The sequence below is a fragment of the Anolis sagrei genome, chromosome X, assembly GCF_037176765.1.
Source record: "Anolis sagrei isolate rAnoSag1 chromosome X, rAnoSag1.mat, whole genome shotgun sequence".
In the NCBI taxonomy this organism is placed as follows: Eukaryota; Metazoa; Chordata; class Lepidosauria; order Squamata; family Dactyloidae; genus Anolis; species Anolis sagrei.
This window is the reverse complement of record NC_090034.1, coordinates 51,957,238-51,984,538: the sequence shown is the minus strand read 5'-3', so window position 1 is coordinate 51,984,538 and position 27,301 is coordinate 51,957,238. Positions and strand designations below refer to the sequence as shown.

Below are 27,301 nucleotides of genomic sequence, written 5' to 3'. Positions count from 1 at the left end.
GGAGGGAGAGGAAGCAGGGGAATTGGTTGGAGAAAAACAGAAAGGATAGGGGGAGGGAGGAAGTAGGGAAAGAAGGAAGGAAAAATGGGGGAATTGTTTGGAGAAAAAGAAGGAAGGGGAAATGGAGGAATTGGTTGAAGAAAGACAAGGAGGAAGAATTGGTTAGAGAAAATCAGAAGGGAGAGAAGGAGGGAAAACATGGGAATTGAAGAAAAATAAGGGAAGAAAGAAGGAAGGAAGGAAGGAAGGAAGGAAGGAAGGAAAAATCGAGGAATTGGTTAGAGAAAAACAAAAGGGAAGGAAGGAGCGAGGAAGGAAGGAGAAACAGAGGAATTGGTTGGAGAAAAAGAAGGAAGGAAGGAAGGAAGGAAGGAAGGAAGGAAGGAAGGAAGGAAGGAGAAATAGGATATTGGTTGGAGAAAAACAGTGGGGAGGGAAGAGAAACAAGGGAATTGGTTGGAGAAAAACAAGGAAGGAAGAATGGAGGAATTGGTTGAAGAAAAACAAGAGGAATGGAGGGAGGGAAAATGTAGGAATTGATTTAGGGAAAAAAAAGAAGGTAGGGAGGAAGGGAGGAGAGGACAGACTTGGTTAGGATAAGACTATTTCTCCTTCGACCGTGGACACTTTTCAGGGTCACTGAAGGGCCCTGATGACCACACTAGACCTCTGTCAATTTCCCACGCAACCTGCATTTTTCTGAGTTTTCACCCCCACCCCCACCCCAAGTGAAAAGAACTGCCCTGAAAGAAGATCTACAAATGCCCCAAGAAGTGTTCCCTCAAATTCTAGGTCTTTCAACACAACCCAAGTCAATGCCCAGGAGACATTAAACTTTCCATACGGAGTGATTTGTCCGCTATACAGAGTGATTTGAGGTTTTTTTTTCATGCAATGGAGCTGACACAGGTTTCACCCTGCAGCCTGTGGCAACCACTTCCCAATTACCATTCCATTTGGTTTTGGGTTTTTGTTTCTGTCTGCTGTTAAGAACATTTCTTGTGATGTTCCTCTTCGCGATGAAAAAAGCTATACTTCCTTCCCAATGAAATCAATGGGGCTACACTGAGCTTCCATTTCTCCTTCCTTCCAGAAAGATTGAAGCAATTTCAACCTGCGACTTGCCAATTTGGGAGGAAGTCGATAGATGAGCAGATAGCACCTACCCATCCCTTTCCCTCTCCATTAATTCCCTTGTGCCCAAAGTGCCGGCCGCACCTGTGAGGATGATATTGGGGATGTTGCCATGGCTGGTGTAACTCAGCGGCGGGGCGTCCTGGAGGCTGCCATGGCTGCCGGTGAGCCCCATCATGGTGGCCTGGGAGTAGTTGAGGGTGGAGCAGGGGCTGTAGAGGCTGTTGGAGCTGATGGCGTTCTCAATCATATTGAACTGCTCGAGCTGGAGGAAGGAATCCTGGAGATAAGGACTTAAAAGAGCTTTGCCGCATCGGATCAAAGGCCCACCACCACACCCGGCCATCCCCACTTTTCCCTCCCAGTAGTTAGTAACACGAGAGAAGACTGGCCCTGTGCGTGGAGTACGTCCTGGTGAGGTTTAGGGGAGGGTGGACTACGGACAATGGGATTTGCAGGATTCAAGGCATAATGCCAAATATTTTCAAGGAGGCAGTAGTAAGACCCCCTTTGAAGAAATCAGCACTGGAGATCACTCAACTTAACAACTATAGGCAAGCATTAAATCGCCCTTCCTGGGTAAGGTTCTAGAGAAGGTGGTGGCCTCACAACTCTAAAGTTTCTTGGATGAAACTGATTATCTAGATCCATTTCAATCTGGTTTCAGGCCTGCCTATGAAACTGAAACAGCAGTCACCTTGGTGGATGATCTACGAAGAGAGTTAGACAGGAGGAGTGCGTCAGCTGCGCCTGTACCTTGAGACGCCAAATCTGACCATAGTAGTCGACACCCTAGTTACATTCCGTCTGGACTACTGTAACAGTCTCTACATGGGGCTGCCTTTGAAGATAGTTCGGGAGCTTCCAACAGTCCAAAGATCGGCAGCCAGGTTATTAACTGGAGTGCTGTACAGGGACTGGACAACCCCCATGTTATGGCAGCTCCACTGACTGCTGATCTGCTTCCGGGCTAAATGCAAAATGCTGATTGTTACCTATAAAGGCCTAAATGGTTCGAGTCCAGGCTACTTAATTAACTGCATCTCTGTGTATAAACCTACACGGACACTGTGTTCATCAGAGGAGGCCCTGCTCTCAGTCCCACCTCTGACTCAAGTGCAGTTGGTCGGAACGAGAGAAGGGGCCTTCTCTATGACTGCCCCCTCCCTCTAGAATTCCCTCCTTCTGGAAGTAAGAACAGATTCCTCACTCCTCTCCTCCAGTAAGCAATTAAAAACACACATCTATACACTGATCTTCAGAGAGAAGGATGATTAGCTTCTTACGCTTCTGTTCTTATGTTTCTATGATGAGGTTGACTGAGAACACTAACACTCATTGCACAGTCACACTTTTATTGTTCATTTTTCATGTTGATCCTATTAATTCACTATGTTATTTATGGAACTTATTATTTGTTTTAACGATTACTGTGTCATTTGTGAATTTTTAATTGCTTGTTTTAATTGTGTTTTAAACTGCTGTTTATCTCTATTTTGTTTTTGTCTTTATAATCCGCCCTGAGTCCCTTCAGGGAGAAAGGGCAGATTATAAATAAAGTTGTTGTTGTCATCATCATCATCACCTTCACCCATATCCAGAAACTACTGCTAACACCATCAGCCATGGATCTGGACCAAACTTGAGACACAGATCCCCTCCCCCCCACCATGACCCACTTTACATCCCGGTGAGTTTTGGGGGAGGATGGACTACAGACAATGGGATTTCTAGTACCTTCACCCATATCCAAAGACTACTGCTAACACTATCAGTCATGGACATGGACCAAACTTGGGACACAGATCCCCCATGACCCACTTTACATCCTGGTGAGGTTTAGGGGAGGGTGAACTATGGATGATGGGATTTCCAGTACTGTCATCCACATCCAGAGAGTACTGCAAACCCATCATCTATGGATGTGGCCAAACTTGGCACACAGACCCACCCCATGGCTACTTTAAATACTCACAGGGTTTGGGGAGAAATGACTGAGGATGGTGGGACTTATGACCCATCCATATCCTTATGACTTTTTCTAATGTTTATCCTTACCAAATTAACTAATCCGGGCGTTGGCAGGTACCTAAGCTAGTAGGCAATAAAAATGAAATGCAGATATAGGATGGGTGACACCTGGCTTGGAGACAGTCCATGAGAAAGGGATCAAGGAGTCTGAGCAGACACAAGCCAAACCTGTGTGTGGCTGGGGTGTCCGCTTCCACAGACAAGCTCCTGCCTCCACAAACAGCTATAGCTCCCACCACTCAGGAGGCACCGAAGGTCCGCCCTCCCACAACATTGCAGGTTATAGAAAGTGCCATGAAAATGTCCAAAAACCCTGCCAATGTCCTCCACCAACACCATTTTGCCCACCATCCAAGTGTAGGCTTTCATATGTGGACAATTCCATCCTAGATTTTCTGTTTTTCCTCCACCACAGACATTCCTGTGTTTCTGACTCTCTCCAATGGTGAGACCCTGCCCACTGCCTCTCGCGTAACCCTTTCCTATTCTTTTCTATGGCACACAGCAAACAGAGGAATTGATCAGCAACGGAACATACTAGAGAGATTTGGGGAGAATTCACTATGACTTATAGGAGTTGTAGAGACTGGGATGTATAGTTCACATGCAATCTAAGAGCACTATGAATTCCACCAATGATGGACCTGAAACTAACTTGGTACACAGAACCTCCATGTCCAACAAAACATGCTGGATGTCTTTGGAGGGATTTCTAGGAGTTGTAGTTCACCTATATGCAGAACGCACTATGAACCCAAACAATGATGGATCTGGACCAAACTTGACATGCATACCCAATATGCTCAAATTTGAATACTGGTGGGTTTTGAGGGGGATTGACCCGGACATTTTGGAGTTGTAGGTACTGGGATTTATAGTTCACCTACAATCAATGAGCTCTCTGAACTCCACAAAAGATGGAATTGGACCAAACTTGGAACACAGAGCCCCCAAGACCCTGGAAATGAGCAGCCATAGGCCCATACTTGCTATTGCTGTTACTTTAGTTATAGTACTTTATCGAACTCCCTGGCCCCTATATATTTTGATTTTGCACTAGCCTCGGCCTGGCCTTTTTAAATTGTCTTGACCCTTTTTCCTCACCCTAACAAACAGGCACGAAGAACAGGCAGGATTCTTTTTAATATATATGCATGTTGTGACATTTCTATGCTTGTGTTGTTTGGTTAATTTTTATGCTTATGTTGTCTATTCTGTATGTTTTGGTGTTGTTACTAGGTAACCGCCCTGAGTCCCCTCAGGGAGACAGAGCAATATATATATAAATAAAGTTTTATTATAAGACCAGCAAAAAATACTGGAGGTCTTTGGGGAAATGCACCTTGATTTGGGGGAGCTATAGTTCACCTAGATACAGAGAGCATTGTGAACCCAAACACCAATTGATCTGGACCAAACCAGGCACACATACCTGATATGATGAAATTTGATTACTAGAGGGGATTGGACACAGGGTGGGAGTTGGGGGGGGGGGGTTTGGATAACTGACCTTTCTTTCTGGGAGTTGTTTACCCTACTGCCAGAGAACTCACTGAACCCCACAGATGATGCATTGAGAGCAAACTTGTCCAACATGACAAATTTTAAGTATTGATGGAGTTTCAGGGAGTTAACCTGGCATGATGTGAGTTGTAGTTCACCCACAACCTTATGCATTTTGTAAAATAAAAAAATGACTTTTTAAAATAACTTGGGAACTATTGGGGACCCAAGCTAGTACATATAGAAAATAAAGCAGATTTGTGTAGGGAAACATAAGGTTTGCTCACCTGGTGGGACAAGGCATTCGCCTGCCTGGCCGTCATCTGCTGATCGTAACAGGAGTCTCCGAAGACACTCCCCAAGATGGACGTTTGCTGCAGAAGAACAAAACAAGGGTTAACCTTCTGTGGAGAGTGGATCCCCATTTGAGAGCCTCTTGAATGTTAAAGAGGATTGTGAACCAAGCTGGCAATTTGGAGGAGAAGGTAATAGCAGCTTGAAAGCTTTTATGAAACAGTCGCTTAAGGGCTCCTTCCTCCTTTTCCAGCTCGCTTCCTTTATATAGATCTGGTTGGTTTGCATATCAATTCTAAGCAAACAAAATGTATACATAAATACAATAACTAACAATAGTAATAGTAGCAATAATAATAATAACCCCATATTCATAGTATAAAAATAATTTAACTAATAACAACACTAATAGTAGCAATAGTAATTATAATAATAACAATCCCATAACCATAGGGATATGTTTCCAGACTTTGGATGGATATGTAGATATGTAGATAACAGTGAATCCTAGTCCATAGAGTGGAGGACCCAGAGGTAAATAAATATAATCATTATCCTATAATAATAATAATAATAATAATAATAATAATAATAATATATACGTGTCCCATGGAAACAGAGTTGTGCTATACCCATCTTTATCAATTGATATCTTTAATATCAAGGTAGATAGAATATAATATCTTTAATGCAAAGTTTTTTTCTGTATATTTTTGTGTTTTTATCTAAGTAATTTATTGTATATATGTTATGTTCACGTTTTGTAGTGCCTGGCTTCGAGCCATCAGGAGAGGGGGTAATAAATATTATTATTATTATTATTATTATTATTATTAGATAGACAAACTGTGTCCTGTTTTGGTGGTTTCCCACCTGCAACAAATTCAATCCTGCCTGTGTTTACACACAAGTAAAGCCTACGTAGCTCAGATGAAGCTGGGATGGCACTATTTTTTAAAAAGACTGTATTTCCCTCTTTCCATGGCAAGAACCACAGATTGAGGACAGTGAATACCGAATTTCCTCGCATAATTGTCGCATCCCCATTTGGGGCTGATTCTCCCCCAAACTGAGGACAGGGAATACCGCATTTCCTTGCATAATTGTTGCACCCACATTTGGAGCGGATTCTCCCTCAGACTGAGGACAGGGAATGCCGTATTTCCTTGCATAATGGTCGCACCTCCATTTGGGGCTTTTCTCCCTTCTTCCCTTCCTCCTCCGAAGGCAAGGCAGTGTAAAAACAATAGAACTCTGAAGCTCCACTCTTCTCTCCTCCCTTCTTTCTCCGAGACCTTAAGACAGTTTACAAAACCTGGGAGTTCTTTGGAGGAAGGAGGGAATATTCGAGCTCCAGAAACTTCTGTTTCAGGTTTCTGTAAGCTGCCTTAAGGCATCTGAGGGAAGAGAAAAGAGTGGAGCTCAATTGATCTCCGTTCTGTTGCTTTTAAACTGCCTTGGGTCCTCGAGGAAGGAGAGAAGAGTGGTCTCCAGAGACCTTCACTTTGTCATTTTTAAATTGCTTCCTGGTTCTAAACCTGTGGGTCGCGACCCCTTTGGGGGGTCAAACAACCCTTTTACAGGGGTTGCCTACGACCATAGGAAAAGACGTATTTCCAATGGTTTTAGGAACCGAGACACCGCTAACTTTTTCCCGCTTCCTTCCCTTCCCCGAGGCCTCTTCTTCTTCTTCAGAGGGAGGTGGTGACATGATTCAGCCCTGCCCCCTCTGCCCCCCTCACTCCATTTTAGGAGGAAGAGATGGGAACTACGGAGGTGAGGTTTGCTTTGGAGTCAAGGGGGGGGGGGGGGGAGGAAGGAGGAGGTGGAGGTAGTGGAGGTGAGAAGGGAGATTGGGGAGTAGGGAGGGAGGGCCTGGGGGAAGGGCAGGGCTTAGAGGGGGGTGGAGTGGCCCCTTCATGGCCAAATCTCACAGAGAAAGAGAAGTAACAATGAAAAATACATCCTGCATATCAGATATTTACATTATGATTAATAACAGTTATGAAGTAGCATCAAAAACAATTTTATAGTTGGGGGTCACCACAACCTGAGGAACTGTACTAAATGGTTGTGGTATTAGGAAGGAATGCCACAAGGCCTTCAGAGAAAGAAGGAAGGGAAAATCAGCCCCAAATGGCTCTGAAGTTTAAAAACAAACCAACAGAAACAGAGATGTTTGTTTGAAGCTAGATCATCTCTCCCTCTCCTCCTTCCCTTTTCGAGGTACAGCATTTTATTTAAAAACAACAAAAAACGGAGAATCAAAGGCAGATTTTTCCTCATGTAATAGTCACATGCCCTTTTTTATAAAAAGGCAGGGAAGTGACTATTATGCGATGAAATACGATAATCCTCCCAAACATCTTGAATTGTTGGGAGCCAAGAAATGATCAGAAAAGTCCCTTTGCTCTTTTGAGTCATCTTACTGTAGTGACGGATGCATTATAGAAACCACCGAGTATAATTGGACCGTTTCATTTCCTACTGTCCACCCTGGGGCCGGTTATTATTACATTGCAAAACCAGGACATGTCATCACTTTGCCTGAGACACGACTGCATAAACCTCGCTCCTGGGATTCCTAAATTTGTGCTTTTTAATAACCCCGCCGTCCACAAAGGCCATTCGGATGATATTAACTGGGGAAGTTTTTCACTGCTTCAGCACTTTGGGTTCCAAGCTGGGTCTCATTGCTGGGCTTAGAAAAGAGACAAAGGTCCGCTTTGTTGACGCTGTCCTCTTTGAAGGAAAGGTGTGCCTTAATGCACCAAATGTAGTGCTAATCTAGGCAAAGAGGCAGCGAGTAATAGGATTCACTGCTCTGAATAATTGGTTGGAGGTGGTCGCTGGCCCTAAAGGAAGCCTGGCATTCTCAGGTGGGGGTCAAAGGCTGGCACCCTCCCTAGCCACATTCTGTAAGGAATTAAAGACGTGGATGTTTCGTCGTGCTTTCGATTGACGACTCCTATGACAAATGACCTGCATCATGACTTGAATTGTCATGATGAACATTCAATCTGATGTCCTATACTATATTAACTGATTCTGTTAATTTACTCTGCTTCCATGATATTTCCTATGCTGTTATACATTGTTATCCACCTTACTAAACCACTTATCCTTTAACTAGTTCATGTAGTGGTCCTTCCTCCCCGCTCCTCCAAATTAGTCTGCTGTTATTGTTGTTGCTAGCTATTACTGTTATGTTGTTTTACGTTGTTTTATGCTGTCTTCATTGTTTTTGCTTTGTTTTTAATTGTATTCTGCCTTGAGCTTGGGCCCCATGTAAGCCGCCCAGAGTCCCTTCGGGGAGATGGAGGCAGGGGTAGAAAAATAAAGTTCTTCTTCTTCTACCGTATATACTCGTGTATAAGTTGAGGGCAAGTTTTGAAACCTAAAGTATGGATTTTGAGATGAACTCTGATAGCTATCATATACTCATGTATTCATTTATCCCTTTCTTGGAAGGTGTCCTTTTGGACTACAATTTCCAGCATCCCTCACTAGACATGATCACTAATAAGATCTTGGAAGTGGCCCTTTTGGACTATGATACTCAGCATCCCTAACTAGGTATGGTCACTAATAGGGTCCCTAAGTGGAGCTTGGAAGTTAGACTTTTGGATTACAATTACCAGCAACCCTCACTAGACATGGTCACTAATAAGGTCCCAAACAGAGTTTGGAAGTGGTCCTTTTGGACTACAATACTCAGCATCCCTAACTAGGTATGGTCACTAATAAGGTCCCTAACCAGAGCTTGGAAGTGGGCCTTTTGGACTACAATTCCCAGCATCCCTCAATAGACAAGGTCACTAATAAGGTTCCTAACCAGAGCTTGGAAGTGGTCCTTTTGGACTATGATTCCCAGCATCCCTCACTAAACATGGTCCCTAACCAGAGCTTAGAATTTGGCCTTTTGGACTATGATTCCCAGTATCCCCCTTCACTCAGGCTGAGCAGGAGTCCGGGCACCGCAATACCCAAAGCAGCTTTCTCCATGTTCCCCATTTGGAGAAATTTTCAAAACCATTCCCAAAAGGAGAAGAGTTGGAGATGTTAAAAAAGCAGATTGTTGGGGGTGGGGGGGGGTAGGGAACTTAAGTAGAAGTAAACAAACAAGAAGGGGGTAAATAAAACACAAAACGAGAAGCAACGGAAGCCTCTGGAGCGTGCGGTTCCCTTACTTGAGGGGAGCTTCCAGGAGAGAAAGCTTGATTGGAGACAGGAGAAGTGGGAGACTGGTTGGCCGGGGAGCCAGCATTGCTGCGGTACTGCTGGAGTGAGCCCTACAGAAGGACACAGTGTTAAAGAGGAGGCCCGAAGAAGAGGCAGTGAGAGAAAAAGACAGAGAGATCACACAGGCGACGGGTCATGTTATGTATGTCTGTATGTACGTACACCTAGGGCAGGTGAGCCACAAAAAGGAGGAGGATGGAGGGGAGGCACAGAGAAAGAGAGACAGGGAGAAATGGAGGGAGAAACCCAGCCTGTTTGCCAGTAGTACCGAGAAAACAATGCCTCGAAAAATGCCAGAAATAAGGAGGAAAGGGGGAAGGAGGTATTTTGAGCCCGGTTTTGGCTTTTTCCATCCCAGAATAACTTTTTTATTCCCAAACAATCTGCACAGGAGTCTAGACCATGCATCCTCAAACTGTGGCCCTCCAGCTGTTTGAGTCTTCAACTCCCAGAATTCCTGACAATTGAACAAGTTCGTTAGGGCTTCTGGGAGTTGGAGGCCCAAACAGCTGGAGGGCCGCAATTAGAAAATGCCTAGTCTAGACTCTGGAGGGTTTTTGAAGGACCCGCGATCTAAACTGCCCCCAAATGGGACAGAAGTGGAGTGTTGTTTGGGTAAAGTGTTCTAGCAGTGTGTACTCAAAGGCTTTTATGGATGGAACCACTGGGTTGCTGTGAGTTTTCCGGGCTGTCTGTCCGTGTTCCAGAAGCATTCTCTCCTAATGTTTCACCCACATCTATGGCAGGCATCTTCAGAGGTTGGGAGGTCTATTGGAAATTGGGCAAGTGGGGTTTATATATCTGTAGAATGATGTTCAGGGTGGGAGAAAGAACTCTTTTCTGTTGGGGGCCATGTTGTGAATGTTGCAACTGGCCGATTTGATTAGCATTGAATGACCTTACAGCTTCAATGCCAGCTAGCTTATAGAGTCTATCAACAGGTGTAGGGTTGAGACATCCTTAAGAACAGACAAGCATCTCGAGCTCTGAGGACAACCTGGGAAGGAATCCCACTGGAGCCATTGCAGCACACCAAAATACCTGGGAGTCACTCTGGTCTGTGGTTTGACTTATAAGAAGCACTGCCTGACTATCATGCAAAAGGGGTGTGTGTGTGAGAGAGAGAAATAACATCGTACGAAAGCTGACTAACACAACCTGGGGATCTCAACCAGACACAGTGAAGATATCTTCCCTTGCGCTTTGCTATTCGGCTGCTGAATATGCATGCCCAGTGTGGAACACATCTCACCACATTAAAACAGTGGATGTGGCTCTTAACGAGACATGTCACATTATCGCAGGATGTCTATGCCCTACACCAATGGAGAAATTATACTGTTTAGTTGGTATTGCACCACCTGATATCTGCAGGGAAGTTTTATTTGTCGTGTCAGGACAACCAGTCAAATTATATTACATTTCTAACAGAACAAAGCAAACAAACAAACAGATAAAATACAAAATTTGTGAGTTTGGTAGTTGATTAAATGTCCTTTGACCAGTATCTAGCCACTTGGAGTGCTTCTGGTGTTGAAGTAGTAGCCAAGTATAAAAGGACCAAGGCAGTGATATCTCTGGCCCATCCTCTGTTCGGATATCAGCCAGCATGCCAATGACTTAAATCAAGAAACAGCTTCCTAAGATCTACAGAGACACTCGCAGCAACACCTCAGCAAGCGAGAGTCCAAAAGTGGCAGGCTAAAACCCGGAACCTCAAACAGTAGCTGAGACTGGATGAGAAACTTCCCTCTGGGCACACAGAAGCTTGTGTGACTTGGAAGACGCTGAACAGACTGTGCTCTGGCACCACGAGATACAGAGCCAACCTTAAGAAATGGGGCCACAAAGCTGAGTCCGCAACATGCGAGTGTGGAGAACAGCAAACCACAGACCTCCTACTCCAATGCAGCCTAAGCCCTGCCACATGCCCAATGGGGGACCTCCTTTTGAACTCTTTGCTTGGTGAGGCACTCCAAGTGGCCAGCTTCTGGTCAAAGGAAATTTAGCGTAATACCACGTTTTTAACTTTGTGGTTTTTTTTTAAAAAAAAATACATTATAACTGTATTCTCAATTTCCTTCTGACACAATAAATAAACTACCTGCTTCGTGTGGGCAGACTTGTGCCAAACACACACACACATATAGCTACACATATATATGAAGGGCTGAGCAGTATCTTCCCATCCCAGGAGAGTTTTGGGACCGCCATTACTCCAAACCCCTCTCCCGCCTCCCCTGGGCTCCAAGGATCCCCATCCAACATACCGAACTGATGTCTATGCCCATGGAGGTCTGGCTCTGGCTGCCAGGCGGCGACTGGGGGATGGTAGAGGGGACGCTGACCGAGAGTGGGGGCAGCTGGACGCCCCGCTGCAAGCCGGAGGTCTGCATCAAGGCTGCATTGGCCGGCAAGGCATTGGCCACCTGGGTCTGCTGCTGGGGCGGCTGGGGGCTGGTCTGGGTGAAGAATGGGTAGGGCGGGAGCTGCTGTTCGAGGGAGAGCGCGTCCATTGCCACGGCCTGCAGCGGGGAGAGGGCAGGAGGATCGCAGGCTGAGACGGAGAACAGAGTGAGCATCTCCTCCAAAAGACCGGACCTAGTTAGCAGGCCCTATGGACGGATGAAAGGGTCTGCTAAGTCCATAACAAGGACAAGAGATAGGCTGCCTGGTTCAAGCTGAGCCTGGAGAGGTTTCAGGCCAACAACATCAGGAGAACCACAATAATCGGGCACAACAACATCCTGTACCCAAGCCAGACAGCTGGACTAGCAGGAAAAGACTTTGTCTCACCTTCCCAACGGGGGTAGGTGAGACTTTTATAGTTAGCACGTCCAATGCAAAAAGATGCCGAGAGTTAGTCTCCAAGCATCTAGCACCGAAAGGACTAAAGTAAGGCAAAAGCCAACCATGGTCTGCTGGCTTGTCTCACAAACCTCCACAAAAATCCTATAGCTTAATGTTATGGGCATTTGGCCAAAAGCCGAGAGAATTGGGAGGTTGTGGGTTAATTGCAACTATACTGTTAGAAGAGGCATGTAACCACTTGTTGTTGTTATACATAATAATAATAATAATAATAATAATCACCCAGCATATATATCCCATTTGCTGTGGCATACTGTGTTTTTGTGTCATTAAAATAATAATAATAATAATAATAATAATAATAATAATAATAATAGGCCACCAAGGCCAGCTGGTTGGTAGAGAGAACTGGGATTGACACAAAGCAACATGGTATCCTCTTTAGAGCATGAGCATCATCATCATCATCATCATCATCATCATCATCATCATCATCATCATCATCATCATCCCAGGCCATTATTATTATTCCAGACTGCTGGGTGATAGAGAGAAGAATTGGGATTCAGAAAAGCAACACGGGACTAATAATAACAACAACAACAACAATAATAGTAATACCACCAGGCCACCAAGGTTTGCTGGTTGGTAGAGGGAAAAATTGAGAACCACGCAAAGCAACATGGGGTCCTATTTAGGGTAGCATTATTATTATTATACCATCCCACCAAGGGCTACTGGGTTGGAGAGAGGAGAATTGGTATTCACAGAAAGCAACACAAGAATACTAATACTAATAATAATACCAGCCCACCAAGGCCTGCTGAGTGGTAGAGAGGAGAGTTGGGAGCCACACAAGGTAGCACAGGGTATTATTATTATTATTATTATTATTATTATTATTATTATTATTGCACCAGGTCACCAAGGGCTGTTGGGTGGTAGTGAGGAGAACTGGGATTCTGGAAAGCAACATGGGAATAATAATAATAATAATAATAATTATCATTATCATTATCATTATTATTATTATTATTATTATTATTATTATTATAACAACAACAACAACAACAACAGGTCACCAAGGGCTGCTGAGTAGGAGAGAGGAGAATTGGGATTCACAGAGAGCAACATGGGAATAAAAAGAGACCCCCTCCCTCCCTCCTTCCCTTCCTCCCTACCTGAGTGATGGGTGACAGCGGTGACAGGGACGGAGAGACCTGCTGGGTCTGAGTCCTCCTGCCATCCGTGTTCAGCGAAAGCGGGCTGACAGCAGACTGCTGGGAAGAGGCCTGTGTCGTTGTCATTCCTGCTGCCGAAAGAGAACGGATACAGGTTGGGCTTCCGTGATCTGGAATCCTGAAAGCTTTTGGTGCACATACATTTGGTTTCAGGCTCCCAATTTCAGTGGTGCTGAAATTAGGGTGCAGCTTACATTTGGTGACACCTTACAATCAAAGAACGATGGTATGTATCTAAATAGATAAATATATTTCTGGTTATAAAACAGCACTCTCTAGTGGTAGATCCCTGGGACTATACAACTGCTCAAAAAAACGCACCTCCTTGTATTTCTTCAATTCCAAGATGCACTTTTCCTCCTATGTAAACATGTCTAAAAATGGCCTAAGGTGTGTATTAGAATCGCAGGTGTATCTTATGCATTTTTGTTGGTGGTACTGAAATTAGGATGGTACTGAAATTATTTGGGTACCAAATAAATATGGTAATAATAATAATAGTAATGATTGGAAACCACTTTGAATTCCCTTAGGCGGAGAAAAGTGGTATAAAATGTAGAAAATAAATAGTAAATAAATAAATAAACAATGCACATATACACCAATGCAAGTGGTTCCAAAATCCTAAACACTCCTTTCTGAGAAGGAAAACACAGCTTGTACCAGAGAGCTGCTCTAAAAGCCGAATGAGGCATTCAAAAGCAGGAAGCGAGGTCGTGGAAAAGGGAGAGACATGATGGGAAAGGAAGTGAGGTCACAGGGAAGGGAATGAAGTCAAAGAAAAGGAAGTGAGGTCACAAGGAAGGGAATGAGGTCACAGGGAAGTGAGGTCATGGGAATGAGGTCACGGGAATGTGGTCATGGGAAAGGAAGTGAAGTCACAGGAAAGGGAATGAGGTCACAGAAAAGGAAGTGATGTGAAGTGAAAGGAAGTGAGGTTGTGGAAATTGAAGTGTGGTCACGGGAATGGAATTGAGGTCACAGGAAAGGAAGTGACAAGATGGGAAAGGAAGTGAGGTCACAGGGAAGTGAGGTCGTGGGAATGGAAGCATGGTCACAAGAAAGGAAGTGCCATGAAGGAAACAATGTGAGATCACAGGGAGGGAAGGGAGATTGTGGGAAAGGAAGTGAGGTCGTGAAAAAGGAAGTGAGATCATGGGAAAAGAATTGGCATTGTCTTCCTGTCCCAGGGGCCACCGTCTTACCCTGGTTGGCCGTGTTGAGGCCCATGTGCGTCAGGTTGGCGGCCAGGTTGCCAGTGCTGTTGGAGCTGCTCAGGGAGGGGAAGGTGGCCTCTTCGGGGTCCAGCGGCGTCGGGAGGGGCGAAGGGAAGTGGATGTTTGTCAGGTCCGGCAGGGAACCGCCCGTGTTGTGAGCGGCGGGGATCAGCGTGGTAGTGTTCTCCTGGTCAGCGGACGGAAAGATACTGCAGGAAACAAGTAGGGAGGGATCAAACTGACTATTTCTCACTGAAGATTGAAATCCCAACATCATTCAACCATGATCTTGTATTTACTCCTCTTTCAAAACCAGAACTCCTAAACAAAGGAAGAGTCCTTCCACACAGCCATATAACCCAGAATATCAAGGCAGATGATGCCAAAGCTTTGGAAACGTTTTTATGAATTTAAACACACCTTGTAAGGCCAATAAAAAGGTGAAAAAAGAAATGACCCATCTTTCTGTGCACAAAGGACACGTTTCCTCCCTTTGGTTTCAGTTATAAACCTCATGGTAATCCTTTGTGATATTGCTACGGACCCCCAGACATAAAGACACCAGACACAGGGATGCGGCTCTCTTTTTATACGTATTATATACAGTATTATCCTGAAAGCAAACTAGTGCCTCAGCACTCATACGTACTTGATTCCTGGAACTTCGCAGGACTTTGGCCTGGAGGATCCCGTCTGAAAAGAAGGAGACAAAGGGTTAATTTATAAAGACATTTACACCCTGCATTGGAGTCTATACTCTCCCATAAATGCCCTCAAGGTGGTTTATAACATGAACACAAAATATAGGATGAGGCAGCATAACTTCCTTTCTTAAAATGCGCGCCATTCAGTCGGTTGAAGACGTAGCGGAGCGCTAGTGGTCTCGTTCGAGAGGTGGGAGTATAAAGTTTTGTCCTGACACTGTTCAGTCGCCATCATGCGTTGGAACAGTGAGGAGCGTGCTTTTGCTGTTGAGGCCTACTTTTTGAGTGGATTTGGAGTGGCCGGCCCACTCTCCAGATTTGGCCCCTTGTGATTTTTTTTCTATGGTGTTTTTTGAAATCCCGTGTTTCTGTTGGGTGGTAGTTTCTGTTTCTGTTGGGTGGTAGTGAGGAGAAGGACCCTACAAGATTTGAAGACCAACATCCAGGAAGAAATTGCCAACATAACGCTTGCTAAGCTGGCAAGAGTCATGACAAACGCCAGAAATCGGTTTACTCAGTGTATGGAGAACGGGGGACATCACCTACCTAATTTGAGCTTCAAAACTACGTAAAACAAAACTTTAGGTATGTGCCTACATTATAAAAAAACTAGAAATTTCTGATCCATACAATGGGTTTTATTTAGTTTTGAAAAAACTGCCTCACCCTGTACAAGAGAGACAAACAAGACCATCGAAACAAACAAGAGAGAGCACAATTAACTGACAAATTAAACCTGCTGAAAACCTGAGATAATATATATTTGGCTTCACTGCCCACTTAAGAAGAAGAAACCCCACTAGAACAGTGGTTCTCAACCTGTGGGTCCCCAGGTGCTTTGGCCTACAACTCCCAGAAATCTCAGCCAATTTACCAGATGTTAGGATTTCTGGGAGTTGAAGGCCAAAACATCTGGGGACCCACAGGTTGAGAAACACTGCACTAGAAGGTATTAACTATGGCGAGCATTGCAATTATTGAAAGCAGAGATGGTTACATTGCAAAACCCAAAGGATTGTTATGCTGTTATGGATCTGGGATAGAATCCTTGCATCATTTCCATTTGAGAAGGGCAAAATTTACCTTGAGAAGAGAAAGATAATCTGAGAGTAAAGGATACGCATGTTTAAAATGTTAGTTTTGATGCTAGTGGATACCTGCTATGACCTTTATTTCTCACCACAGAAATTACCTGTCTGCTTATATAATGATAACAATAGTAACTATTATTATTATTATTATTATTATTATTATTATTATTATTATTGCTGTGAGTTTTCTGGGCATGTTCCTGAAGCATTCTGTCCTAACATTTTGCCCACGTCTACGGCAGGTTGTGAGATCTGTTGGAAACTAGGCAAGTGAAGTTTATGTATCTGTGGAATAATGTCCACGGTGGGAGAAAGAACTCTTGTCTGTTGGAGGCAAGTGTGAATGTTGCCATTGGCCACCTTGATTAGCACTTAATAGCCTTGCAGCTTCAAAGCCCCACTGCTTCCTACCTGGGGGAATCCTTTGTTGGGAAGAGTTAGCTGGCCCTGATTGTTTCCTGTCTGGAATTCCCTAGTTTTTTGAGTGTTTTTCTTTATTTACTGTCTGGATTTTAGAGTTTTTTTTAACATAGGGAGGCTGATGAAGAAACACAACCTACAAACTATCTATAGACTAACTAAGAAAATCCAGCAAGTGCTACGTTCAGCAAAGGACAAGAGGGATCCTCTCACCTCTGCAGGAGTCTCCCATATACCATGCAGCTGTGGACGAGTCTACATAGGGACCCCCAAATGCAGCAGCACTGCCCAGACATTAATCAAGGAACACAAAAGGCACTACAGACTAATTCAACCAGAGAAGTCAGCCATAGCAGAGTACTTGATGAACCAACCTGGACATAGCATATTATTGAAAAACAAATAAAATGCTGGACCATGCTAACAACAAATGTGACAGGCTACACAGAGAAGCCATTGAAATCCACAAACATGTGGAAAATTTCAACAGAAAGGAGGAAACCATGAAAATGAACACAATCTGGTGACCAGTATTAAAAAACTTTAAAATCGGGACAGTAAATAACGAGTAACACTCATAAAACCGTGGAAATCCAGACAATCCAAACAATCAGGGCCAGCTAACACCACCCAACAAAGGATACTTCCAGGCAGAAAGTAGCCAAGCTTTGAAGCTGCAAGGTCATTAAATGCTAATCAAGTCATCCAATTGCAACATTCACACTGGCCTCAAGCAGGCAAGAGTACTTTCTCCCACCCTGGACATCATTCCACAAATATATAAACCCCACTTGCCTAGTATCCAACAGACCTCATGACCTCTGAGGATGCCTGCCATAGACATGGGCTAAACGTCAGGACAGAATGCCGCAGAAACACGGACATACAGCCCGGAAAACTCACGGCAACCCAGTGATTCCGGCCATGAAAGCCTTCGAAAACATATGACCTGTGCTGTGACCTGCCTCAAGCCATGACAAGGGGTGGGTAAGAATAATAATAATAGTAGTAATAATAATTACTATTAATAACAATAATAATAATAATAATTATTATTATTATTATTATTATTATTATTAATGGGATTAATTCGAAACCGGCCTAGGCCTCCAAATAGGCATTTTAAAACCTTTTTTAAAAATTGAAATATATCATCAAATTTGTACATATCCCTCTTCCATATACGTAAGAATTTTGTTGTTTCCGTATTATCTAGATAAAGGTGCTTCATAAGACACGCTAGCATGCACCAGATTCTGCACATCGAAGGAAAGCCAATTTCAACATTTTTTGTCTCTACCTTTTTTGCCTCCCATCCTTGCTTCGAAAGGTTCTTGTCTGTCTCCGAGGCCTCTTCCTCCATGCCTGGGACACTCAGTAATAGGACTAGAAGGAAAGGAGAGGTCAGTGGGCAAGAGTGGAAAAATAACATTCTTTTAGGTAAAAGGAAGGGAATCGTTGCCTCTAATAAACCCATTGTGCAAAAGTAAAGATGAGCCTGGGACTGGTCACAAAATAAAGGGGGGGGGGTTCAATATGTACCTCTGGGCTCTCTCGGACTTTTAAATGGCTAAAAGGAGAAATACAGGAGGAGGGGAAGGATGAAAAGAGAGAGGAAGGAAAGAACTGTATACATAATAATAATAAGAAGAAGAAGAAGAAGAAGAAGAAGAAGAAGAAGAAGAAACAACATAATAATAATCATAAATATAATAATAATTTATACACATAATACAAGTGAAAATATTATGTGTGTATGTGGCTCGGGTGTCTACTTAACACAGGCAAGCTCCTGCCTCCACAAACAGCTCCAGCTCCCACTACTCAGGAGACACCAATGGTTCTCCCTCCAATGACATTGCAGGTTATAGAGAGCGCTGTAAACATGAACAAGAGCCCTGCCAATGTCCTCCAAAAACACCACATTGCCCACTACCGTGAAGACTTTTATATGAGGACCATTTCAGCCTAGATTTTATGTGTTTTCCTCCACCACAGACAGACATCCCAGTGTTCCTTTCTCTCTCCATTGGTAAGGAATTTGCATTACCCATTGCCTCTACCTTAACCCTTTCCTACTCTTTTCTATGGCACACAACAAACAGAGGAATTGATTAGCAACTGAACATACTAGAGAGGTTTGAGGAGAATTCGCCATGATTTATAGGACTTCTAGGTACTGGGATGTGTAATTCACATGCAACCTAAGAATTGCACTCTGAACTCCACCAAAGATGGACCTGGAACTAAATTGGTACACAGAACCCCCATGACCAACAAAACATACTGGAGGTCTTTGGAGGGATTTAGAGGAGTTGTAGTTCACTTACATCCAGAGTGCACTATAAACCTCAAACAATGATGGATCTGGACGAAACTTGACATGCATACCCAATATGCCCAAATTTGAATACTGGTAGGTTTGGGGGGGAATTGGCCTGGACATTTTGGAGTTGTAAGTACTGGGATTTATAGTTCACCTGCAATCAATGAGCCCTCTGACCCCAATGATGGAATCGGATCATACTTGGCACACAGAGCCCCCCATGAACAACAAGAAAATACTGGAGGTCTTTGAGGGAAATTCACCTTGATTTGGGGGAGTTGTATTTCACCTACATCTAGAGAGCACTGTGAACCCAAACACCGATGGATCTGGACCAAACTTGGCAGACATATCTGATATGCCGAAATGTGATTACCGGAGGGGTTTGGCGGGAACTGACTGTTCTTTCTGGGAGTTGTAGTTGACCCACAACCAGAGAAATAGTGACCTCTACCGATGATGGACCTGGACCAAACTTGGCACACAGACCCCGCCCCCCATGACTACCTGAACCTATTGGAGGGGTTTGAGGGGACTGATACACCATGGTGGGAGTTGTAGTTCATCCTATAGCCAGAGAGAACCCCACCAATGATGAATGTAGAGCAAACTTGCCCAACATAACAAACTTTAAGTACGGACAGAGTTTATCGGGGTTAACCTGGCTTGATGTGAGCTGCAGTTCACCCACAACCTTATGCATTTTGTACAATTATAAAATTAACTTTTTCAAATAACTTGGGCAATGCCGAGTACACAAGCTAGTGTAATAATAACAACAAACATAATAATAGTAATAATAATAGAAATAATAATAAATAATAATGCAAAGGAAAGGCTCTCGGCTTTCCACGGAGTGGCTAATTCCAATCAGGGACAGCAACTTGAAAAGCCCTAAAAAAGGGTTTTTGGGGGGGTTTTTGCATTTGGGTTGTTTTGCATGCCACTCACCTCTTTTTTGCTGCATGTCTTGCGAACCGACCGAGAAGGGCTCTGCCTGAGCAGGAGTCATTGTACTCTGGTGCAGGGCAGAATCCGAATTGGTCCTGATCCCAAGAAACAAACCAAATAAAGGGGATGAGACCGGCACTGAATTGAACACACGTCGAGAACGGCGCAGACAACGAACCAAAAGGGGAAGTGTTTCTGTTGACTCCAACCAAGCCTTTCTCATCTAAGGGTCACAATCTCAATCTGTTCCTGTTTTGTCCTCTCCCATAAGATCCCTTTGTTAGAGAGATCTCTCTCTCATTAACTATGGTTCTAATGTGAGGGTTGTTAACGGATCTACCTTAGAACCATACAATCCTAGTGCTGGAAGAAACTACCAAGGGCCATACAGTCCAACCCCATTCCTCCAGGCGGGAAAACACAATCTAAGCAACCCCGACAGATGGCAGTTCGGCCTTTGCTTCTCCAGCCATGATCTAAAAAGCCACTGATAGACCTTAACTCTGGAGAATCATGGAGTTGGAAGAGACTCCAAGGGCCATCTAGTCCAACCCCCTTCTGATAGACAAGAAGACACAATCAAAGCCCTCCTGACAGATGGCCATCTAGTCATAGATATGATTGGGAGAGATATATGATTATTCCAAACAGACGCAGCCATCCCACACCAAACACACAAAGCAAAGCAAGCCAAAAAAGGACCTCAAGAAAAGACAGACCAAAATGAAATGTCATGGACAGAAGGGTTTAAATCAGAAACGGATGTATACAGACCTTCTCCAGCTGGTATCTGAAGGAGGGGACAAGTAGACCGTGCTGTAGGGACAGCTGTCCACGTGAGTCGGGCAAGTCAAGGAACCTTTTGACAAAGAAATCAGAGCAAAAGCAGGGCCGATGTGCCCCTCCCCAGGTCTCAGGGACCTCGAACTGGCCCTCCGCTTAAAAGAAAGAGAAATCCCTGCTCTGTTTGGAAGGACTGAAAAACCAACATTCTTGTAAATGCCTTCGAAGATGATCAGCAAGCAGAGAGAGTCCTAGAGTTGGAAGAGATCCCAATGGCCAACCAATCCAACCCCTCTTCTGTCAGGAAGGAAGGTACAATTCGATCACTCCCAACAGATGGCCATCCAAATCTGTTAAAAATACCTATCGAAGTTTTAATAGAACCCTAAAAGTGGGACCCCAAGTTGAATCCCCTTCTGCCAGGAAGGAACACACCATTTGATCCCTCCTGACAGATAGTCATACCGACTGCATAACAACAACAGCAACAACAGAATCAAATACTCCTAGAGGGGCCACCCAGTCCAGCCCCGTTCTTCCAGGAAGGCACAATTAAATCCCTCCTGAGAGATGGACATACAGAGTCTGTTAAAAATACCTATCATTGAAACATAGAATCTTAAGAGTTAGAAGAGACCCCAAGTCCAACCCCCTTCTGCCTGGGAGGAAGACACCATCCAATCCCTCCCAACAGATGACCATTCAGACACTGTGGGAAATATGTATCATAGAATCAGAAAATTGGAAGAGACTCCAAGGGCCATTCCATCCAACCACTTTCTGCCAGAATGGAAGGCACAATCAGATCCCTCCAAAAAGATGGCCATCCAGAGTCTATTAAAAATACCTATCATGGAATCGTAGGAAGAGACCCCAGGTCCAATGCCCTTCTGTTCGAAAGGAAGAAACAATCAGATCACTTCCTACAGATGGCCATCTAGTCTCTACTTAACAACAACAACAACAACAACAATAGAATCAAAGACTCCTAGATGGACCATCCAGTCTAACCCCTCTTTTGCCAGGAGGTAAGACACCATCCGATCCTTTCCAATAGATGGCCATTCAGACTGTTCAAAATACCTATCATAACATCTTAAAGAGTTGGAAGAAACCCCAAGGTCCACCCAGTTCAACCCCCTTCTTCCAGGAAGGAAGATACCATTTGATCCCTCCCGACAGATGGCCATCCAGCCTCATCATCAGTCTGGCTCACGTGACACCATCCCGCCCAAAGGATATCTGCCTGCCATGCTTGTCCACGGAGAGTGGGCGTCGGTGCGGGGAGCCCAGGCGGTTCCGGTCACGGTAGACCCGGTCCACCAGCCCATGATGCCGTGTGGTCCGACTGGTGTCCAACCCTGAGGACTGGAACGGAGTCTAAAGACAAGACAGAGAGAGACAGAGAGAGAGAGAGAGAGAGAGAGAAAGGGCTCAAATGCAGGGCAATAGAAGAGAGGCCGGAAATACACAGAGGAACCCAACTCGAGGGGCAGGCAGAGTTACGGTAACATTGGGAGAATCCTTATGTTGCTCCTAAGTGCTTTTCTCACAAGTCTGTTCCTTTACACCAGTGGTTCCCAACCTGTGGTCTATGGACCACCAGTGGTCCGCAAAAACTAAAATACGGTCCACAAAGCAAAGACCTTGTAAAATACAACTCCCAGGATGCCTTCGCACCAAGCCAGGGCAGGCCAACTTCACAGTGTCAATGTAACCTGTGTTTTCAAAGCAAAAAGTATTCTGGTTTACCATGGCTGACTTTTAGAGCAAAGCCAACAGCAGCTTTGGGCCAGGAAAGGCGGGAAGGGGAAAGAGCAAGAAGGAGGAGCAGAGAAAAAAAGGAGGAAAACGAGGAGCCCTTTGCGCTGAGCCTGCCTCTTTCTGCCTGAACTCACAGCGTGTCTCCTCCGCAAAAAGGGAACCTGGGGTAGTTTGAAACATATATAAAACCTCGGGTAGTACATTCATTTTCACTACTGATATTCTGCCCATTAAAGAAAGGTTTAGTCTTTGCCATCTTTCCATTTTTTCTTTGATCTCCTCCTTTTTTTTCATAGTTGTTTTTTTAATAACTGGGCATTACTACCTGTAATGTATAAGTGTATGTTCGTCATGATGCTGGTCTTCTTGCTCCTTTTTTCTTTCTTTCCTCTTTTCTTTTTTTTTTCTTCCTTTATTTTCGTTTCTGTATTCCCATTTTTCTTTTTATAACGTTCACCCACTTTCACTGTATAAAACCAGTATCTTGGGTATGTATAAGCTATTTTAATTATTTGTGTGTTCAATAAGTGTGTGTTTAATGTCATTTATGTTATTCACTAATAAAAATCATATTTAAAAAAGGGGGGGGCTGGGTGAGGCGCAGCCCGCTTCCCTCCCTCCTTACTTTCTTTCCTTCCTACCCTCCCTCAGTCTTTTCTTCCCACCATCCCTTCCTTCCTTCCCTCTCTCCCTCCAGCCCTTCTTATTTACTTCATTCTCTCTCTCCCTCCTTCCTTCCTAAACCCCATCCTCTCTCCCACTACCTTCCTTCCTTCCTTCCTTCCTTCCTTCCTTCCTTCCTTCTTTGCTCCCTTCCTTCTTTCCACGTTTTCTTCCTCCCTGCCCCCTCTCTCCCTTCTGCATTCCCATTCCTTCCTCCTTCCCCCTTCCTTCCCTCTCTTCTTGCTTACCACTTTTCTTCTTTTCTTCCTCCTCTTCCTCTTTACTCCCTTGCTCCCTTGCTTGTTTCCTTCCTTCCCTTCCTCTCTCTCTCTCTCTCCCTTCCTCAGTCCCATCCCTTCCTTGCCTCCCTCCTTCATTTTCTTCCTTCTCTCCCTCCTTACCTCCTTTGCTTCCTTCTTTCCTTCCTCTCTCCCTCCTTCCTTGCTTCCTTCTTCCCTTCCTTCCCTCCCCCCTCTCTTCTTCCCTTCCTCAGTCCTCTACTTTCCTCCCTCAGTCCTCTGCTTTCCCCCCTTTCTTCCTTGCTTCCCTCCTTGTGTCCCTTCTTCCGTCTTTTCTTCCTCCTCTCCCTACTTCCTCCCTTGCTTCTTTCCTTCCATCCCTTCCTTTTGCTCTCCCTTCCCCCTTCAGTCCCACCTTTTCTTCCTTGCCTCCCACCTTGCTTCCCCTCTTCCTCCTCTCTCCCTTGTTTCTTTCCTTCTTTCCCTTCCTCTCTCTCTCACTTCCTCCCACAAACCCATCCCCTCCTCCCTTTCTTCCTTGACTCTCTCCTTGCTTCTTTCTTCTTTCCACCTCCCTCCCTTTCTTCCCTCTCTCCCTCCAGCCATCCATCCCTTCTTGCATCTCTCCCTCCTTCCTTGGTCCTTCCGTCCTTCCTTCCATCCCTCCTTCCTCAAGCAATAATATTAGTCCCAGAATTACCCAATTCCTAAAGAAGATGCAATTCAAAAATCACATTGATGCAAAACAAATTTAATTTTCTATTAAAATGTTCTTTTGATATTATAATAGTACTCTTAATTCATGTTACTATTCAGTTCAACAAATATGTTAACGTTTTTGATTAAAGTTTATTTTTAGATTAACTCCGTTTATTATTCTTGAACCATGTGGTCCCTGCTAACAACAAAAAAATCCAAGTGGCTCCTGGTCAAAAAAAGTTTGGGAACCACTGCTTTACACAGATGCAGGGCAAGCTGTACCTGAAAGGGCAAGTCCATCGCGCTGCTCCCAATCTGATTGACGTTTGGCAGGGATCCGCCATAGTACTGGCCCCGGCTCTGCCCCAACTGCAAATACTGGTTTTTCTGTAGCTGTAACTAGAAAAGAGAGTGAGAGAGATGAACGGAGTTGTATGGACTCCACAGGCAGAAGTAATGATCTCTGTTTACAGGATAGTTAGGGACGTTTGCTAAAGTAAATTTATTCTACAGCATAAATCCACTAAAGGTTTTCCTTTCCATCGCTGGAAGCTTTGGCATTCCAACACTTTTGTTTTGTAAGAAGGAATTCTAAGCAGGAAGCAACTGTAAAGGCCATATTACAAAGAGTACACTTTTGGTCGCTGTGCATTACATTCGGCAACAAATCCTTATAATATCCTTATTTTGAAAATAAAGCTGTGAATTAGATTCGGTGACGCTTGAGACTCGAGGAAATACTGCAATTTGTCATCCCCTCCAACCCATGATGATCAAGTGTTGGAAAACAAAGATTCATTGTCACGGCTGAGACATCTACCTCGAAATACTTTAAAAAAACACCCTAGAAGCAGCAGCTCTGAGGAACGCAGTGTACAAGCAAATATGGATCAAAACAGACTGGGTTAGGAGGATAAACACAGCGTATGCAGAGGGCTGACAATACATGCAGTTTGTTTTCATTCTACCTCCGCTTTCAACTCAAAGAACTGTCTAAATGGTCTCAGAAATGGTAGGTGAGTTGGCAATACATTGCCTGGATGTCCAATGCTTTTCAAAACTGCAGATTTCTATTCAATGCAATACAGGGAGTCTGTGTTACGAACAAGATTGGTCTGCAGGTTTGTCCTGAAGTTGGATTTGGATGTAAGTCGGGACAGGAATATTTTTAAAGTGTAACTCCAGCCAGATACACAGACACACAAACACACGCTGTATCCGGTCACGTGTTGCTGTGGCCCAGTCTGGTTAAATGGAAAAGAAAGAAAAGAGTAAGACCTGGTCTCTAATATATGTGATTTCACAATGCTTGTGGGTATACAATATTTTTCATTGTTCCATATTTTTACTTGTCACAGGTGTGACATCTATATAATATGCGCCTATGAGGGTTGGACTGGATTGCTTTTGGGGTCTCTTCCAGATTTATGATTATCTATCATGTGTGTTTGTATGTGTGCGTGTGTGGTATGTGGATATAAGTGATTTTAATGTTTGTGTATATTTATGGTTTCATGTCCCGGCAATGAATGTTTGCCATATATATGTTGTTCTCCACCACTGAGTCCCCTGCAGGGCGAGAAGGGCGGAATATAAATGTCTCAAATCAATAAATAAATATGGCACGGGAGATGTAAGGTTTAGAACCTTTGCAATTGCTTGGTCGTCCAGCAGATGACTCTGTTTTTGTAGCAAAACATGTTTTTACCTGTCACAAATGTGACATCTGTATAGTAGCTGGATTTTGACAACCTTTAAACCTTCGCCCGTTCGATTGCTACATTGTGTACAAATTTTGAGGAAATCGGTTACGTATTTTGGGAGTTAAGAGGACACTCACAAACGGACATTTACAGTTTTATTTATAGAGAAGGGGTGGGGCTTTGGATAGCATAGGTAAGGGTGAACACACCTGTGAGGTTTGTTTTGCTGTCCGTGCCCCTGCTAGGAAGATTTCATCTCACTTTCTGTTCCTGAGATAACTGGATTTTGGAAAACTTGCCTTGTTGTGGAAACATGGATTGGTGTGAAAGCTTCAGTGGAGACCCCTTTTCCCCATGATAATAATTCTCCCAGGAGTGGATCTCCCTTCCGAGAGATAGTTTTCTCTCACTTCCTGTTATACCATCCCAAAAAAATACAAAATTGTATAATATCACAAAGGATTACCACCTCACCTGCTTCATAGGAAATATGATACTAAACAGGAGCTCTTTTGTTGAGTTCCAGGATCAAAGAAGCAGATGGCAAAGACAAAAGAACGGCCTGCCTCAGGGGAGTGTGCTTGCTCTATTGATGTTTAATATTGACACAAATTATCAGCCACTGCCAGAAGGGACAGAGAGTTTCATCTATGCTGATGATTGTGCCATCACTGCTCAAGCAGGCAGCTTTGAAATGGTTGAACAAAAGCTCTCCAAAGCTTTAGGTGCTCTTACTGCCAGTTGGCAGTAAGAGCACCTAAAGCTTTTTACTGCCAGCTGGCTCCTAATTCATCTAAAATGCAGGCATGTGCTTTTCATCTTAAGAACAGACAAGCATCTCAACTCTGAGAATTACCTGGGAAGGAATCCCACTGAAGCATTGCAGCACACCAAAATATCTCGTATGCTGCACTGGACCGTGCTCTGACTTACAAGAAGCACTGCTTGACTATAAAGCAAAAAGTGGGTGCTAGAAACAATATCATACGAAAGCTGACTGGCACAACCTGGGAATCACAACCAGACACAGTGAAGACACCTGCCCTTATGCTTTGCTGCTGAATATGTATGCCCAGTGAGGAATACATCTCACCACGTTAAAATAGTGGATATGACCCCTAATGAGACATGCCGCATTATGACAGGATGTCTACGCCCCACACCACTGTTTAATCGATATCGTACCATCTGACATCCATCGGGATGTAGCAGCCAATAATGAAAGGCCCAAAGCATTGACATCCTCTGTTCAGACATCAGCCAGCATGCTAACACCGTACATCAAGAAATAGCTTCCTAAGATCTACAGAGATACTTGCAGGAAAACCCCACAAGCGAGAGTCCAAAAGTGGCAGGCTAAAACCTGGAACCTCAATCAGTGGCTAATGCCAGATGAGAGATTCCCTCCTGGGCACACAGAAGGCTGGGTGACTTGGAAGGCGCTGAACAGACTGCGCTCTGGCACCACAAGATGCAGAGACAATC

General features: G+C 44.2%; 1 protein-coding gene across 9 annotated transcripts in view; it reads right to left on the bottom strand.

The window, feature by feature from the left end:
• Window positions 1-27,301, bottom strand: part of CRTC1 (CREB regulated transcription coactivator 1) — a 52,958-nt gene that overhangs the window by 393 nt on the left and 25,264 nt on the right. The window contains exons 2-13 of one of the 9 annotated variants that reach the window (XM_067473391.1): window positions 24,396-24,512; window positions 21,991-22,128; window positions 20,740-20,801; window positions 19,966-20,060; window positions 17,989-18,074; window positions 15,123-15,166; window positions 14,462-14,682; window positions 13,197-13,324; window positions 11,475-11,819; window positions 9,153-9,254; window positions 4,956-5,042; window positions 1,219-1,414 (exon numbers count right to left, since the gene is read on the bottom strand). In XM_067473391.1, the coding sequence (XP_067329492.1) occupies window positions 1,219-1,414; window positions 4,956-5,042; window positions 9,153-9,254; window positions 11,475-11,819; window positions 13,197-13,324; window positions 14,462-14,682; window positions 15,123-15,166; window positions 17,989-18,074; window positions 19,966-20,060; window positions 20,740-20,801; window positions 21,991-22,128; window positions 24,396-24,512 (1,621 nt within the window). Of the gene's footprint in view, window positions 1-1,218; window positions 1,415-4,955; window positions 5,043-9,152; window positions 9,255-11,474; window positions 11,820-13,196; window positions 13,328-14,461; window positions 14,683-15,122; window positions 15,167-17,988; window positions 18,075-19,965; window positions 20,061-20,739; window positions 20,802-21,990; window positions 22,129-24,395; window positions 24,513-27,301 lie in introns of all 9 variants that reach the window. The other 8 variants (XM_060785095.2, XM_060785097.2, XM_060785096.2 and 5 more) reach the window with 8 other exon arrangements.